Source organism: Oculina patagonica, chromosome 2 (assembly GCF_052425735.1).
Source record: "Oculina patagonica isolate OP01 chromosome 2, crgOcupat, whole genome shotgun sequence".
Taxonomy (NCBI): domain Eukaryota; kingdom Metazoa; phylum Cnidaria; class Anthozoa; order Scleractinia; family Oculinidae; genus Oculina; species Oculina patagonica.
Window position 1 is genome coordinate 45,112,240 of NC_135759.1, and position 15,579 is coordinate 45,127,818.

Here is a 15,579-nt window from a genome sequence, read left to right on the forward strand (position 1 = left end):
TAAAGTATTAAGGAATAAAAAATTTGGTAAATGATCTGTTAGATCACAAACCAGGTTACCACTAATAGAAAAGAATTCATTAGAATTAAAGAAAATATTATCTATTAAATTGCTGTGTGATCAGTAATTCTTGTAGGTTGAAGAATATGTGGTAGGAAATCATAGGAAACTATTGTATTTATAAATTCCTCAGTTGTCTGGCAGTCTTCAAAGTTTAAGAGATTAATGTTGAAGTCGCCCATAAATAAGCATAGCTTTTTTTCTTTTGAAATTTTGTCTAATGTTGAATAAAGATACTTGGTAAAATCCTCAGGTTTTCCACTTGGGTGCCTATATAGGATAGCACATATTAAGTTTTTGTATGGGTAACGGTTTATCTCAATCCATAGCGTCTCAAATTCTTTCGTGATTAAAGAGAGGTCTTCTCGAATATTAAATGGAATCCCTTCTTTGACATAGAACCCTACGCCACCAGCATTGGTTAAGGTTGGCTTTGAGATAAAATTGTATCCATTGATAGTGATGTTTCTGGTTGGATCACAACTATCTTTTGTCTTTGTCTCAGAGAGACCAATAACATCAAAAGCATGCTGAAGTTCTGATAGTAGTGTAGTCATACCATCATGGTTAGCAGAAAGGCTTCTAATCTTGAAGTGTATAGTAGAAAAAGAGGGCGTATGTTTGCTCTGATTAAGTTCCTCATTATTAATAAAGTCCTCTAAAGTGTAATATTTAAAGTCAGTCTGCTGCAAGAAATTATTTTCCACATCTTGATGGTTGAGACTGGATATCTTGTCGAGTTTAGATAACAGTTCGAAACGAGGTAAGTTATCTATATGTGTAAAAGTCATAATATGTAATAAAGAAGTGTAACATAAAGAGGTAACTTAACCATTTGGATTAGCTTAAAAAGTCCAGATAAACTTGTACTTTAAATCCTTCTTAACTTGGAGGCTTTCCTTTAATATATCCTTATTGGCTTGAGTAAGATTTTCCGAGATGTAAATTTTGTTTTCCGAATATCTAGCAAGATCCAAGTCTCTTGTTGATTTATCTCGTAGGAGTTTTCTTCCTATAGAAGCGATCCCTCGTCTCCCTCCGTACAAACTTCACTATAATATTGGGGGCCCTTGAGTTAGTGTTCGAGGAAGCTCGAGATCCCTCTCGTACTGCAGAACTATAAGATGGTTTAGGAAGTCGATGAGATATGGAGATATCATGTTTCTCAATGTCTAAACCGATCAATGAGCCAACCTTTATGACAATATCGTCCGTGTTCTCTTCTTTCACCTCGGATATACCAGAAATCTCAACGCATTCTCGGCGGGAATATTGTTCCAAATTGTTTAAGCTGGTTTCACAAGTTTGCAATTTCTTCGTCAGAGTAGCGTTTTCAGCTTGGAGACTCGCATTTCTGCTTCAAGTAGGTCAAGTTTTGCCTGTAGAGCCGTATAATTGTCGTTCATTTGCTTAACAAGGCCATCCAACTCCGTTTGAATTGGTTGAGGCATGCTGTCGAGGAGCGATTCAAATTCCTTGATTGTTGGCATTTCGTTCACAAAACGTAAGAAAATCGTTAAGAACACTATAACAGAAAAACGAAAAGCTAATAACGTGCACATTTAAGTCGAAGATATCGAAGATAGCACTGTAAATTGTGGAAATTTTCCGAATTTCGCCGAGAGCAAAAAATGGTCGACCGCCATCTTTGCAGTGCAATGACAGTTTTTCTATCTGCAAAATGTGTTTTGTTGACAGTCTGTGCCATTTTCTGTCAGTTTTTCAGATTGATTTATTACTCACCGAACCCAGAGGTCCAGTGGCAGTTTGTCAATACAGGATCATTTTTCCTTTCGTTCCGCTCCGAAAAACTGTTCTTGGGTCTCCAAAGGTGATTATTACACAAACGTACATTGTTGCGGATTGAACACGTTTATCAGTTGCATGCAAATAGTCATGGAGATAGGAACGCAAACATTGCTAGGTTTTATTTTGTTGTACAGCATCCCTCCCAGCTATGTTACGCCGATTTTTTTCCTTTTAACATTTATTAAACTTTACAAAGCAGCATTCCGTACTAGTATGTCACAGCAGTGCAATTCAAGAGAAATATTTACTTGTTAGCTTGATCGCAAATAAACGACGGGACGCCAGCGGCGTTTCTTTAAAAATTAGCAATTTGACCCGGCGTTTAATCAAGAAAATACGGTACATAAGCCATCAAACGATTAACATATTAAAACGTTTCAAAGACGCTAAAAACGTATTCCCCTTTTAAAAAATTCAATTAATATTCTGCTTTTTTCTAACGGAATGACATCCCTGTAAGAAAAAACTATCACTGGCTTAAATTGATAGTTTGACATACTTTTTTGTGGTTGACGAGGACTTGAATTTAAGGCTTGCCACCATCTCGACGCCGTAGGTAACGCTTCGTACATAGTGGGTACCAACTCCTTCAAGAGATTCGCCATTGGTTACATCATCTCTTGGTTTCACTGATCCATCGATCGTCTCAACGGCCTATTAATGGGATTGGTTAATTAAACCTTTTTCAGAATATAACATTTCACTTCAAAAGCTTTTTTCTTATAATAAACGATTGGCTATAAAATACTTAGTTAATAGGTAGAAACTAATACCTTTGCTTGCAAGAAATACAGCGTGACTTCTATTGTCATTTTTACACTGTATAGACGCTATAGTCATTCGTAATTCGTAAAACCTTGGAAAAAGCAATTAGTTGCAAGTAGACACTTAAAAGTGATCGCAGTTAAAACGTGTAGAATTCCAAAGTCCCGAGGATGACACATTTTACAGCTTTCTTTTCTTAAAACAACAGGAACTGCAAGCAGTTTATAATCGTGCGGGTAATGTTTGACCACCTGACCTCTTTCAGTGCTTTGGCTTAAAGGCACGGCGCCGCACAGTAAAATCTTTAGAAAAGCAGTCACTTGCGAAACACACAAGTCGTGTTTGCGTTAGTCACGGAGTGAACGTGACATGAATTTCCTTTACCACGTCATCTTTTGCTTTTTAAAACCACATGCCTAGCCGGAAAAATGCCTGCTTACGCATGCAAATATTTATTTTGTTCCGAATGTTCAAAAAAATAAACCCAAACCAGTTCATTTAAAAGAAAGCCAAATCACGCCAAAATAAAGAGTAGACTAAGGCCATCCCATTGTGTTTCTCCGTTTAGCGTCTTCCGACAAGCTTTTGGTAATTCCCCTGGCGCGATGACGTGTATCCCGTGCTTTGACACATTCTTGCTGAGCTTGCAACTTACGTTTCGATTCTCAAAATACCGTAAACTCAAAACAAAAATTGGGATATCCAGAAAATAAGTCGTCGTTTTGCAATATTTAACACGTTCCGGGTAAATTGTACGACTTGTACTCGCTCCGCGCCAAACGCTTGAGTAACACAACAATAAATATTTCACACAAACAGAGCGCAGAGTATTCAAACAGAAAATAGGTGAATCATTATTTATAGCTAAAAGCGAGAGATCGCGTGACATGGGTCTGACGTAGTGGTAGTTTTAAATAGCTTGGACATGTCCAAGCGGTCTTTGTTTTCGCTATGTGATTATATTCAGCCCTCTCTTCTTGTAAAATATGGAATGAAACAAAATTATACATTTCAGAGAGCAGAGTGTTCATGTTAAACGCGAGTGATCGGCTGATCGCTATTAAATATTAAATCTTGCGTGACCGTGACAGAAGAGCCGGCTGGGCCGCGTGGGTCTGGATCGATTTACCGACAAAAAACAAGAACTTCAAGCAGTTTGTAACCGTGCGGTTAATGTTTGATCACCTCTTTCAGTTCTTTGGCTAAAAAGGCACGGCGCCGAACAGTGAAAAATCTTTAGAAAAGCAGTCACTTGAGAAACACACAAGTCATGTTTGCGTGAGTCACGGAGTGTGCGTGACATGAATTTCCTTTACCGCGTCATCTTTAAACCAGATGCCTGGTCGGATAAATTCCTGCTTACGCATGCAAATATTTATTTTGTTCCGAATGTTCAATAAAATAAACCCAAACCAGTTCATGAATGGCATTAAAAAGAAGTCCATTTCACGCCAAAATAAAGAGTAGACTAAGTCCATCCCGTCGTATTTCTCCGTTTAGCGTCGTCCGACGATCTTTTGCAAGTAAAATAGAGCAAACCTGACTGCGTGATTCAGAAGGTAATTCCCCTGGCGCGATTACGTGTATTCCGTGCCTTGACATATTCTTGCTAAGCTTGCAATTTTCGTTTCGATTCCCACTGAAAATAAACTCAAAACAAAAAATTGGAATATTTCCAATATTCAACATGTTCCTATTTCACACAAACAGAGCGCAGAGTATTCGTAAATATTTTTAAAATAGGTGAATGTTTATTTATAGCTACAGGCGAGCGATCGCGTGGCATAGGTCTGACGTAGTGCTAGTTTTAAATAGCTTGGACATGTCCAAGCGGTCTTTGGTTTCGCTATGTGATTATTCAGTCCTCTCTTCTGGTAAAACACTCGAATGACACAAAAACATAAATTTCCGTCTAAATAGAGAGCAGAGTGTTCATGTTAAACGAGTGATCGCTAGTAAACATCAAAACTTGCGTGACCGTGACCAAGGTGCCGGATGGGCCGCGTGGGTCTGGAACGATTTACCGACAAAAAAATAAAAACGACAAAAAACGAAAAAAAAAAACGCCGGCCAGATTATGAACCGGCTTCGCACGGTTAAAAAAAAAAATTCCGTGCAGATTATGAATCGGGCCCAGGCCCCGCCCGATTAAAAAGCCCAGAAACAAGGTTTTTTCTTACGGGGTTGATTTCAATTTTAATCAAAACTATAACAAAATTCTCGAACGTGATTGGTTAACAGTGTAATAGGACAGTTTACGCGTCATGCCTGTGTAATTGGACCTTACGCGGCGCGTCATTTTGCGCGCGCTGTTATTGTGCATTTTGTTGAGCAAACTGTTATGTTTTGCAGTATTCACAAAAACTTTAAGCCATTTGACCGGTAAAGTTTGTTTGTTTCTCGGATTTTGTCATGGTTTTGATTTATTGGTAACTGGACTTCGTGTCGTCCAATTCTGTCTGTAATCATACTCGTGACTTAAACAAATCGGACTCCTGCTTCGCGGTCGTCCGATTCTGTTTATCACTCGTATGATTACAGACCGAATTGGACTCCACTCAGTCTTATTACCATTATAAATTGAGTGGCGTGCTTACAACTAGAAAATTACTTTACCGTGGTACATTTCATCACAGCTAGAAGGTTAGAGGTTCCCTCTTCCATCTTGTTCTCATTGATGTACTGTCCAGCCCCTTCCACTTTAAGAAGATTGGCCTTGATTTTTAACGATAGTTCGCCAGACACGTCCAGTAAGTCATTCACATCTTTGCTGCTTTTGACGACTTTGTACTTGAACGAAAACTTGTTTACATTAATCCGCTTAGTTGGCATATCAGTGCCGGATGGGAAGATGTCGGCGCCTGCGCTCGAGGATTCGGTGTCAAACGTTCGCCCAAGACATAACGTGGGCGATGTGTAAGCCGGTATATTCATTTTTCCTGGCTTAGAAATACAAAAAAAGACGAATTAAAATCACGTAAGAAACCTTCTGAGTAAATTCTAGTTCTTAATAGGTTTCAAAGCAGCCCAAATTAAATTAATTTATAAAGGACATAACAAAACCACAGTTTATGAATAATCAAGTGCTGAATTATCATTAAACGGAAATTATTATTGTTGACGAACTGACGCAACATGTGAGAATTATCGCCCCTTGTACCGTTAAATAATTGTAATTCTCCTGTCAAGTTCACCGAATTTACAAATGGCGGACGCACTAAAAACCTGAAACTGAGGCAAAAAAACGACTCGTTTTGGGATAAACAACTTTCGTGTTAAAAGCGAAAGGTGGAAATTACACAGAAGTTCTGGAGAATTGGGCAATAAATCGTTTCTCTTTTGTGCTTTAAAGGTAACTGAATTCTAAATTACTTTCAGGTCAAGAGATTATTCATGTAAGCGGGTTGCAAGCAGAAAGGGGCTATGGCCGGAACAGGAAAACGGAGACATTTTTCTCGTTGGTATGTGGAGCGCTTTCAGTTTACGCAAACGTTACGGAAGTTTTGGATGTATTAGAGAGTTTCTCGTAACAGGTGGGCAGTTTCACGGAAACTTCGTGCGAGTCTGTTAAGAATAATGACAATAACTTTATTTCACATAATCAGTACATCATGTACACATATCGATAAAAAAAGATCAAGAACTCAAAAATGCTGGTATCCTTGTATAAAAAAGTAAATAAAACATCTTTATGTTTGCGAAAATGGCGTCTTAAAATTGCTTTTAATATGTTAAAATGACTGGAATAAATTATAGAGCAGAGAGATTTTTCCTCCAGTTTTTCCTTCTTAGACAAAAGGAATAAACGTTCATCTTTTCCATCTTTAAACCACCGATGAACAACAAACACATCTTTAATGACAAGGCTTGAATTGGCGGCCGAGTGATAGGGTGCTTACCATTTGGCGAAATAGGCCGGATGGAATGACCATTGAATAATGTAAAGTGTTTCACGTAGAACAGTAAACCTACCTCTTCTGGTCATTGTTTTCAGTTGTTTTCCTTGATAGTAGACTCGAGACAGGAAACATGAAAATTTCGTACAGCTAAGTTCTGCAATGGTTAGCACCTACCGTAATGAAAGGATCTTCAAAATGTAGTCCATCCAAAATTTTCCGAAGGGATTTTTCGAAAAATTACTGTTAAATATACTTTCTAACTGAAATTTTCTGTGTTTTTTTTTGTTGTTTACTGGCAAACACACCTAGTCATTCAGGAACATAACTATAAATTCTGAGGTTTTTCCCTGAATTTATTTGAATTTTTTTTTCGTTTTATTCGGTCTTGAACTTCTTCAAACATGTGGCTGGAATGACAATTTTGAAGATATTTTCAAAGCCCTGCAGTACAACAAATAAAGTCATCCTGCCGTACTGTTAGTATCTGCTTCGTCACCAGGCGCCGATTGGCCGGACGTTGAGGCGGTAAGGCGGGAAAACAGGGAGCGCAGGGGTTGATGGTTACCGCATCAGGCCCAGAACGCCAAGCGAACCGTGCTCGTCAGTCCCACAACGCCAAGCGAACCGTGCACGACAAAGGAGGAGGACGCCTGGGGACGAGGCAGCTGTCGGCAGCTGTTGGTATTGAGTCACGCAATCACAAGCATTTGAATGACTCTCGTGACTAGTTTTCAAATGCAGCTGATAGCCGTCCTTTTTTAGTAAATATCAGTGTCTTTCATTTTACAAAGTGAAACACGTTTCACTTTTACTGTCAGGATTGGAACGAGATAAATATTTCAAAGGCGACTGAACAAGTTTTTGTCTGGGAATTAATTCGAAAGTGAAATCAATATGGGAAAATTCCCCCGCACTGTTACCAACTTTAGCTTTCAGTTTCAAATTCACAAGCTCGGCCGGAAGTTACGGACAAGAAAGGTCGAATTTATAAAACCTGTGTCAACTATTACCTTCAGAAACCTTACGCACTCAATTTTAATTGCGGACAGTAAATTAAAACACTAAAACTATCTTTCTTTAAAGTAGCAATACCGACGGAATAGTGGGAGAGGATTAAAAGAAATAAGTAGAACCCCGGTGACTCGAACTCTGAAGGGAAATGAAAACCAGTTCGAGTTAGTGGGGTGTTCGAGTTATCCAAATTTTAGTTACCGTAACTAAATGGCCGTCGAATGTAACTAGCTAGCATTGAGACCTCTTCAGTCTTTTCATTTCGCAAGTGAACGTCGATAAACACACGACTTAACATAACAGGCCGTCGCATCTCACGCCAACTTTCGATTTTGTCACGCGTCCGTACCTAAACTTTGGCCTTGACGTTATCCTTTTCCAAGAAAACGTGGAAGTTTATTTTTTTGTTTTCAATGAGGCGGAACCTTTTTTTAAAATCGCCTCGACAGATATAATGGCTTCAAAAACACCTAAAACGTTAAGTTTCCAGACGGATTTCTCTGATGCGATAACTGAAAGGACAACCTACATTCTTGCCTTCGTAGCTGGCGGTTTTGTTGGGGTTTAAAGCGCGCGACAACGAGCGGCGAAGCAGCTTCGCCGCTGGCTTGTCGAAATTGAAGTCGTAGAGCAGGCAAAAACCAAGTTTAATACTTATGACAATGAACTGACACAAATACATCTTTTTTTGTACTCACCAAGAATCTCAACTGTCCGTGCCGGGTAACCCTTGAAGACGCTCAATTCTGAATTCGCTCGCAACAGCCCTGGCGAATGAATATTCTAGGAAAAGACCGTCACAACTTGCTAAATGTTTTTATTTGTTTTGACCTTGGGCGTGAATACTTCGGCTAGCCAATCATACACCCAACAATTCGCACGTGCCAACTTACCTTGTTTTCGATTGGTTTTCGGCGTTAAGAAGGCCACACGTGATGGGAAAAATCCCGGCTGTTGTTGTTTGCAAGGGACTTGTCCCTAAGACTTTGGGGCTTGGCCTGTCTGTGGTGGCATCCATCTGCAATTTTCGCATTAGTAGAAATTGCCGCGTTATGGCTGCAATAAAATGCAATAAAATGCAAAACATTCATTCAAACATTCATGAATGATAATTGCTGCGCTAATTGTATTCTATGTAGTTCTTAATGTAAGTTCTTAGCTTGTATTTTAACTGTACATATTGAAAATATTTTATCTTGTATTTTAACTTGTATATATTGTAAATATTTTAACCAATTTTAACCGATTTTAGCATTTATTAGGATATTTCGATTTTGTTATTTTTCTTTTACTTTAAAGTGTCCCCATTTAGTGGTTTTATTACTGCTATTTTAGTTTTTGACACTCAAATAAAGGTTTTATTATTATTATTATTATTATTATTATTATTATTATTATTATTATTATTATTATTATTATTATTATTCATCATTGATGCCTTTTGCTTTAAAAGCCGACAAAGCAGCGATGTCTCTATTTGTCCTGGCTGCTTCCACGGGTAATAGGCTCTGCACATACGTACAGGTCCTGGTCGGACCGTGGAGATGTGTTGTTGACCAACAGATGGTTTATTTTTCTATTTCAAGATTAGCAGATGTAGGCAGGTCACGGCGCTTGATTTACACAAGTTGTACCCTCTTCTGTGTTTCAGTTCATCCTGGTTTATCAAAATACCACTGAAACTAAAAAGTCAAAGATTATGTAAGATTCTAAGAAAACATCAAAAATATATCGATACCGTATTTAATGGGCCTCGCCACCGCTTCGGCAAAATATGAGCCGAATCAACCTTTTTAGAGCAGTTTCTTTCATTTTCCAAAAATTTTTAGCTAACGGTTTTCCTGTGGAGAAACCTAAGTTGGAACGAGATAAAAATAGAAAGGCGACTGAACAAGGTTTTTTTCTGGGCATGAAAAAAGACGAAATCATAAGTAATTGGAAATTCCCGTGCACTGTTACAGTTGACTCGCTGTTGGTTGAACGGCAGGCCAAGCGGTATAAACCCACAACGAGTCGGTGTGTCACGACATCTACTTGCGTGCTTCATTGTTTTCCGTAAAACTATGACCAATCACTGATCTCTACTGAAAACAAAGGAAGCTAACATATGCTAATTTCCAATTCCCAAATTCTTAGAAATGCAGTGTAACGAAGTTGCATTTCAATACGAACATGAAAATTATAACCAATTCATTTTCTCTCCTTTGTGTTCCTTTTCTTCAGAATGTCACCGAAGAGGAGAAGTCAGAGATTATTTATTGAAAGTCGCCGTCAGTGGCGAAGTCTCCGTGTTAGGCGGAATCGCTGCCGCTTCGGCAAAATACCAGCGGAAAGAACGGACATCCAACGAACGGGAAATTATGTCTTTGTCTTCCTCGGTCTACACACGAAAAGGCTTCCTTGCTAGTGATAAAGAAACACCGAGTTATGTCGACAATGGTATGAGTTTCAAAGTTGAGGGAATAGAGATTGGTTTGGAGGAGATTTTAATCGTAACAACGGAAGTTGAAAGGTGAGTTTACAAACTTTCAAATAGATTCACTTTTCGTAGACCGTTCCGATTCATGATCGTGAACTTGAGTACTTACTTAATAGAAAAAAGGTGTATTTTTATCAAATTTTATTATTCACAAAATTCGCTTGGTTTCAGTGTTGTCTGTGACTTCGTGACAGAGCGAACGGAGCATCTAGTCACGTCATTATCACTGATCAGCATCTGTCGTGGACTTTGATCCACGAAATCGAAAATATTCAAAATGTTTGCTGAAGCGGATTTGACGAACTAATCGCCGGGACTGATCGGCGCAGAGATAATTTAACTACCATAACAAGCCTCGGAATTGGCTTTTCCTATCTCTACTTTTCGGTGGGGCACAACTGTTTAAGGGTCGCTGTTGTTGCTGTTTACTGTTGAGCCGAGATTTCAGTAAGACAATATTTCAGTGACGTTTTAATAAATGCCTTTACCGTTGCGTGACACTAGCGTGACCTATCCTTAACCATGGCGTTAGCCTACAGAACAGGCGGTTTATTTTGCGGGTCGAAGCGCGAAGTACTAGGTTCCTGTTCTGCAGGCTACCATGGCGTGAGTTTGCCTTCTGGCCGCAACTTATATTATCTCCGGTGTTCACCCGCATAAAGCGACTAAGAGTACTTCTACTCTACTACAACGGGGAAATCTCCTGCGACTGCCCACTAGTCTCTCCTCTTTTCTTGACCGCACTTGAGCTCAAATGGAAAACAACTGTTCTTTAATATAAAGTCACTTTTAATTTTAATTAAGAAATGACAGAATGCTTTTAATTAAAATTTGGTTAAATCTTACAGAGAGCAAGAAAGAACAGAGGACAAGTTAGATGTTGAAGTGAGAGTATTGTTCTTTACGATTTCTGCCAAGATAGAAAATATTCATCAAAGTTCAAGTCACAGAGGTTTTGTTTTAATCGACCATTACTCGTCCAAAACAGGAGAATGGAGACATGTCGAGTTCGATGCCAGTGGATATCAAGCCGCTATGACTGAACTGCACAGAATCGAGGCAGACATGTCTGTTATCCCGGATGAGGTAAAAAGAACGCCAAATAACCAGCTATCGCGCTTGCGTTTTGTCGTAAGGCCATGCGCACAAGACGCCAAGAACTTTGGTGTTTTTGTTGAACTAAAGAATGAAATCAAAACTCTTCAGCTACAAATAGCTGAATACGAAGCATTCGGGGCTAGTGAAAAAACTGAACGACTTAGTAACTTACTGAAAGAGCTGCAGAGCCTGACAATCAAAAACTGCTCGTGGGAGATTTTAGATCGCATTAAGAAGAATATTAAACATGTTTTGTGAAAATGTGACAATATCCTGTGTATGAAGAAGTTTTAATTTATCTTTCAACATGTTGTTTAAAAGAATATGATCAGGCGCTATCAGAGCTCTGGGCTGTTCTCAGCCCTTAATTTTCACGTATTTTCTTCGATAGTTGAATGCGTGATTCGCACTCGCGCGGGTTTCACTCACTGTTTCTCTCTCGTTCTTTTGCGTTAAAAACTAGAGGCTGTGAATAGTCTATCGAAGGACAGTATAACATAGATGATGTACTCTTGTAGTGTTTTTATCCAGTCCCTGAACCTCTCCCATCCCTCGTCCTACATAGGGGTTGAACCAGGCAGGGGAAGAGAGCTAGAGCATGCGCGTGCAAATTATCACGGACTCCCCCTTCTTGCGCTGCTGGGCTCAGGGACTGGACTATGTTTGTTTTATCAACATGTCGTATAATTCAGGGAATAAGTGCGCAACTTATTTTTATCAAAATAATTAATTTAGATATCTAATGTGTTGTTACGTGTGGTTCAAAAAAAAATTACTTGATCATGCTACATAAGACTGTCAATGGAATGCTTTGACGATTATCTCCGTGTTTTGTTGAATGAAAAAGCCGCTCGTTTATAGAATTAATAAGAACGACAAAGCTAACACGCTTTCGGTGCTATGTCGGTTAAAACAAGAAAAGAGCCAGAGGTAACTGCTCTGCCGCGCTTGCTGAATTGAAGACGGATCACGGATTTTATCTTAGGCTTGACAGGACACTGATAAGAGCTACAACTGCTACAGATTGTTATTTTGAATATTTGAAGCGAAGGAATAGTTCCAACGCTGTGGGATGCCATTTATGATGTTAAAACCAAAAAGTTTCGGTACTCTGTAGGTTTTGATATTTCGCCTTTTACTGTTTATGTAAGTAACGGATATGAAGACTGCAGTAACAACGATCCGAATGAACTGCCGAGTGAGCAGCCAAACATGTGCATAAGCACGTGAAAGGTCTGAACAAACAGACCGAGCAGACGAAGGTTGAAAGTGCAGAAAACCATCCATAAGACTGACTGACTAGAGGGTTTACTGACTAGATGGTAAAGAAAAGTCCTAATAGTTACGTTTGTGTAAGTAACAGACGCAATGACTGGCTATGGTGGTTTACTTAGTAGTGATCTGTTGTCCATATTTAATTTTATCGCTTAGGTAAATTACCATTTTTATTTTAAATAAGGAATTTATAATAGTGAGCTCACTAATAAGTTTTCTTGGATTGGAGTAGATTGTCATGAAAGCTCAGAAAGTCTGCCATTCTCGCCAGGGGCACAGTGAGATAATTATTTCGCGAAGAGTAAAGCTAGAAAACAGGATAAGCAAGCGCGCGGGAATACGTTACACCGACCTCTTTTATCCGTATTGCAACGTACCGTTAACTAAAATCCAAATCGTGTGTAAGTCATTAGTTTTTTTGCCATTTTTAAACTTTTTGTAAACGTTTTATCGGTATAGACTGAAAACAGTCAGCTCAGCCACGTAGGGCCAGCTGTGGTACCGCAGTTTGAAACGCGGTTTTAGAGAAATTTACCCTGATTTGGCTTTTAGCTTTACTCTCCGCGATATAATTATTTCCTAAAGGGTCTGTCACTGTGCCCCTGACGAGAATGGCAGATTTTGTGAGCTTTCATGACAATCTACTCCGATCCAGGAAATAAAAAGTGATGTTCTCAACAGTATAATAACTTGCAGGGTGGGGGAAGGGGGGCTGTCAGATTTCTGAGAATGCGCATGGAGGTTATTATTTCTGGACTCCCTCTGCGCCTGCGCCTGGGTTGAACCCACCGTGGGGAGAGTTCAGTGAGTGCAATACATTCAGGACTATCAAAACAACAAATGTATTACGCTTAAGCCCGGATTTTCCATACACTGGGAATTTCACTGCTGGGAATGGGATTTAGACAAAAAATAGGATGGGAAATGGGATTTGGGCAAAATTGGGCTGGGAAATGGGATTTGGTCCCCCCTTTTCAGGACCCTCTTACTCGTTTTTTGCATGATCCTTCGGGCCTTTTTATGGGTTGCTTCTTGTATGGACACTTCCTTCATCTTCGTATGAGCTCCTCCTTCATATAGACCTTGTCTTCTCGTTGTTGCTTAATTTCAGTCCTTTTAACAAGCACTACTTAAGAACTTTCAAGTATTTTTCAAGCAGTTCTCCAAACTCGCCAAATAGAATGAAACGATAAGAAACTTCGGAAAAAATATCTGACTTATCATTAACCACTCTTTTAAGCAACTGTCAGATTGACTCGACTCTCGAGCAAATACTTTTTCTCACACATGCAAAGAAACTCAAAAGCTTACGCGCATAAATATCGTATTCAAATGGGAGTTTAATGTGAGTTTAGTTTGGCTCTGAATAAAAACAAGTATACCAGAATATGAGCTAACGTATATAGATGGAGGTACAGTCTTGAATTCGTTGGCTTCTAGAAAATAGTGGAATGAGAGGAATATAATCTGCGCACATTCGACGGCATCACAGCTTTTTACTTATCCCCCAACCTTCTCTCGCGTTAGTTTGATTTTTCAACTCGCACTGTGCGTGAATAAGATCTGCAATCGCTAATTGTACGCCCAAGCTTTCAAGCTTCTTTGCATATGCAAGAAAGCTCTTAGCGCGCGCAGTTCAATTTTAAGCGTTCCCACAGCCCGCCTTGCTTGCATTGCAGCAAGTCTAGCTCTTCATTTTCCATACAACAATAGGTCAAAAGATCGAGACCCATCAACTCAGTTGACCTGCTTTCGCTGTTCCATAGAATTCTTGGCTCGAATTGGACCTTATAGTCATCTCTGAAGAGGAGTAAAGATGATCATCTTTTTAAGAGAAAGACGAACAACAACAACAACAACACTGGCAGCGAAACTTGATGCACATTTTAAAGCTTCAAGAGTGTTCAACTTTTCAGTGTTCCATGTTAGGTGTACAATTTAATTAAAAATACCCAAAAAGGTACTGAGAAAACTACAACTATGATGTTTACAGCTGTAGTCGTCTTTGCACTTTTTAGCAGAAAGCTACTGCTTTAAGGTATTGCTCCATTTTGCAACAGTTTTTGCCAACAGTCATTATCTTTAAACCGGAATAAGACAGCCAATAATTAGCCATAAAACAAAATCTGCAAAAATCGAGTATTATTAATTGGTCACAGAAACAATGGATTGCATGAGGAGGACGCTCTCTCCTCTGCAGAGGCTTCTGTTGCATTTGCTTACAAGCGCGCTTCGAAAGACTGGGGAAAAGGTAATGCAAGGCGTGGGGTGTCATCCCCCTCCACCCGCGCACCGCGCGCGCGCTTCTGTCTTTTTTCTTCCTCGTTTAACTCTTCTCTCGTTTTAGTGAAGATCTCTGAACTTTTGTGGTAGTAGCGAGGAATGCTTTTGCCCAAATGGAACATTTCTCTTCGTTGAACTAGACCGCTCCCACCAAAATATATCTATGCATTCAAACACCGAAAAGGGTGGTTTCTTAGCGTAAATGATAAGAATGGTAGAGCGAATTTCAAAATTCTACGACATTTGTTGTGTTTTACACGACAGTCGTAAGAATGTGATTCATATTGTTTTAAAGCCCAAGAATGTCCTTCAGTTGAGATAACCTGAGACGCATTTCCGGTTGTTATTCTTCGTGCATTTGTCTGCAAGACGGTGCCGATGTGTACGGGGAGATATACAAATATTAAAAAACGTGAAAACGTGAATTGTTCCCCAGCTCTTCCACAATGCCCAAATTTGACCAGTGATCTCAATTAATAACCTAACCTGATCTCTTAATTCGTAATTGATATTTATACCATGCCATAGAAAATACAGCCAATCAGAATACAGGAAAGCCGTTGTATATTCGACGGTATTCAACCCAACCTTCCCATCGTGCGCTGCGATTGTATTCTCGACGAAATTTTGTCAGCGTATTTTCTATGGCATGGTATAAAAAAGTAAAGGCTCGTGTGTATACCGAGAAAATAACTCGTGGGATATTCCATAGTATACCACTCGAAAGCGTTGCATAACTAGTATATAATTTATTTAACGAAAGTAATTCCGATCGAATTCCGAATTTCTTGTTTTAGGGTTGCCCTCCAAAAAGCTGTGTCGTTTTCCCCATTTTTAGTATATCAGGACTTCTGCTACAGAGAACCAGACAAGAAATGAGACACACTATTTTTTATTAAT

General features: G+C 39.3%; 2 protein-coding genes across 3 annotated transcripts in view; one reads left to right on the top strand and one right to left on the bottom strand.

Annotated features, from left to right (window-relative positions):
* The window catches only part of LOC144644879 (uncharacterized), a 28,491-nt gene extending 19,978 nt beyond the window's left edge, over positions 1 to 8,513 (bottom strand). Inside the window, exons 1-4 of one of the 2 annotated variants that reach the window (XM_078504433.1) lie at positions 8,438 to 8,513; positions 8,243 to 8,327; positions 5,251 to 5,577; positions 2,369 to 2,523 (exon numbers count right to left, since the gene is read on the bottom strand). In XM_078504433.1, coding sequence (XP_078360559.1) covers positions 2,369 to 2,523; positions 5,251 to 5,568 — 473 coding nt within the window. In that variant the 5' untranslated portion in view covers positions 5,569 to 5,577; positions 8,243 to 8,327; positions 8,438 to 8,513. Of the gene's footprint in view, positions 1 to 2,368; positions 2,524 to 5,250; positions 5,578 to 8,242; positions 8,380 to 8,437 lie in introns of those variants that run through there. The other variant, XM_078504432.1, reaches the window with a different exon arrangement.
* A 1,114-nt stretch (positions 8,514 to 9,627) lies between these two features.
* On the top strand, positions 9,628 to 12,105 carry LOC144642095 (uncharacterized). The gene is made up of 2 exons (XM_078501089.1): positions 9,628 to 10,056; positions 10,872 to 12,105. The coding sequence occupies exons 1-2, from the start codon at positions 9,683 to 9,685 to the stop codon at positions 11,377 to 11,379; spliced, it is 882 nt and encodes a 293-aa protein (XP_078357215.1). The 5' UTR covers positions 9,628 to 9,682; the 3' UTR covers positions 11,380 to 12,105.
* The last annotated feature ends 3,474 nt before the right edge of the window (positions 12,106 to 15,579 follow it).

Excerpts from the sequence above, each read along its gene's own strand:
- LOC144642095 (XM_078501089.1), top strand. The coding sequence starts at position 9,683 with ATGCAGTGTAACGAAGTTGCATTTCAATACGAACATGAAAATTATAAC. Across the intron at positions 10,057-10,871 it reads GTAACAACGGAAGTTGAAAG|AGAGCAAGAAAGAACAGAGG; the intron begins GTGAGTTTACAA and ends TAAATCTTACAG.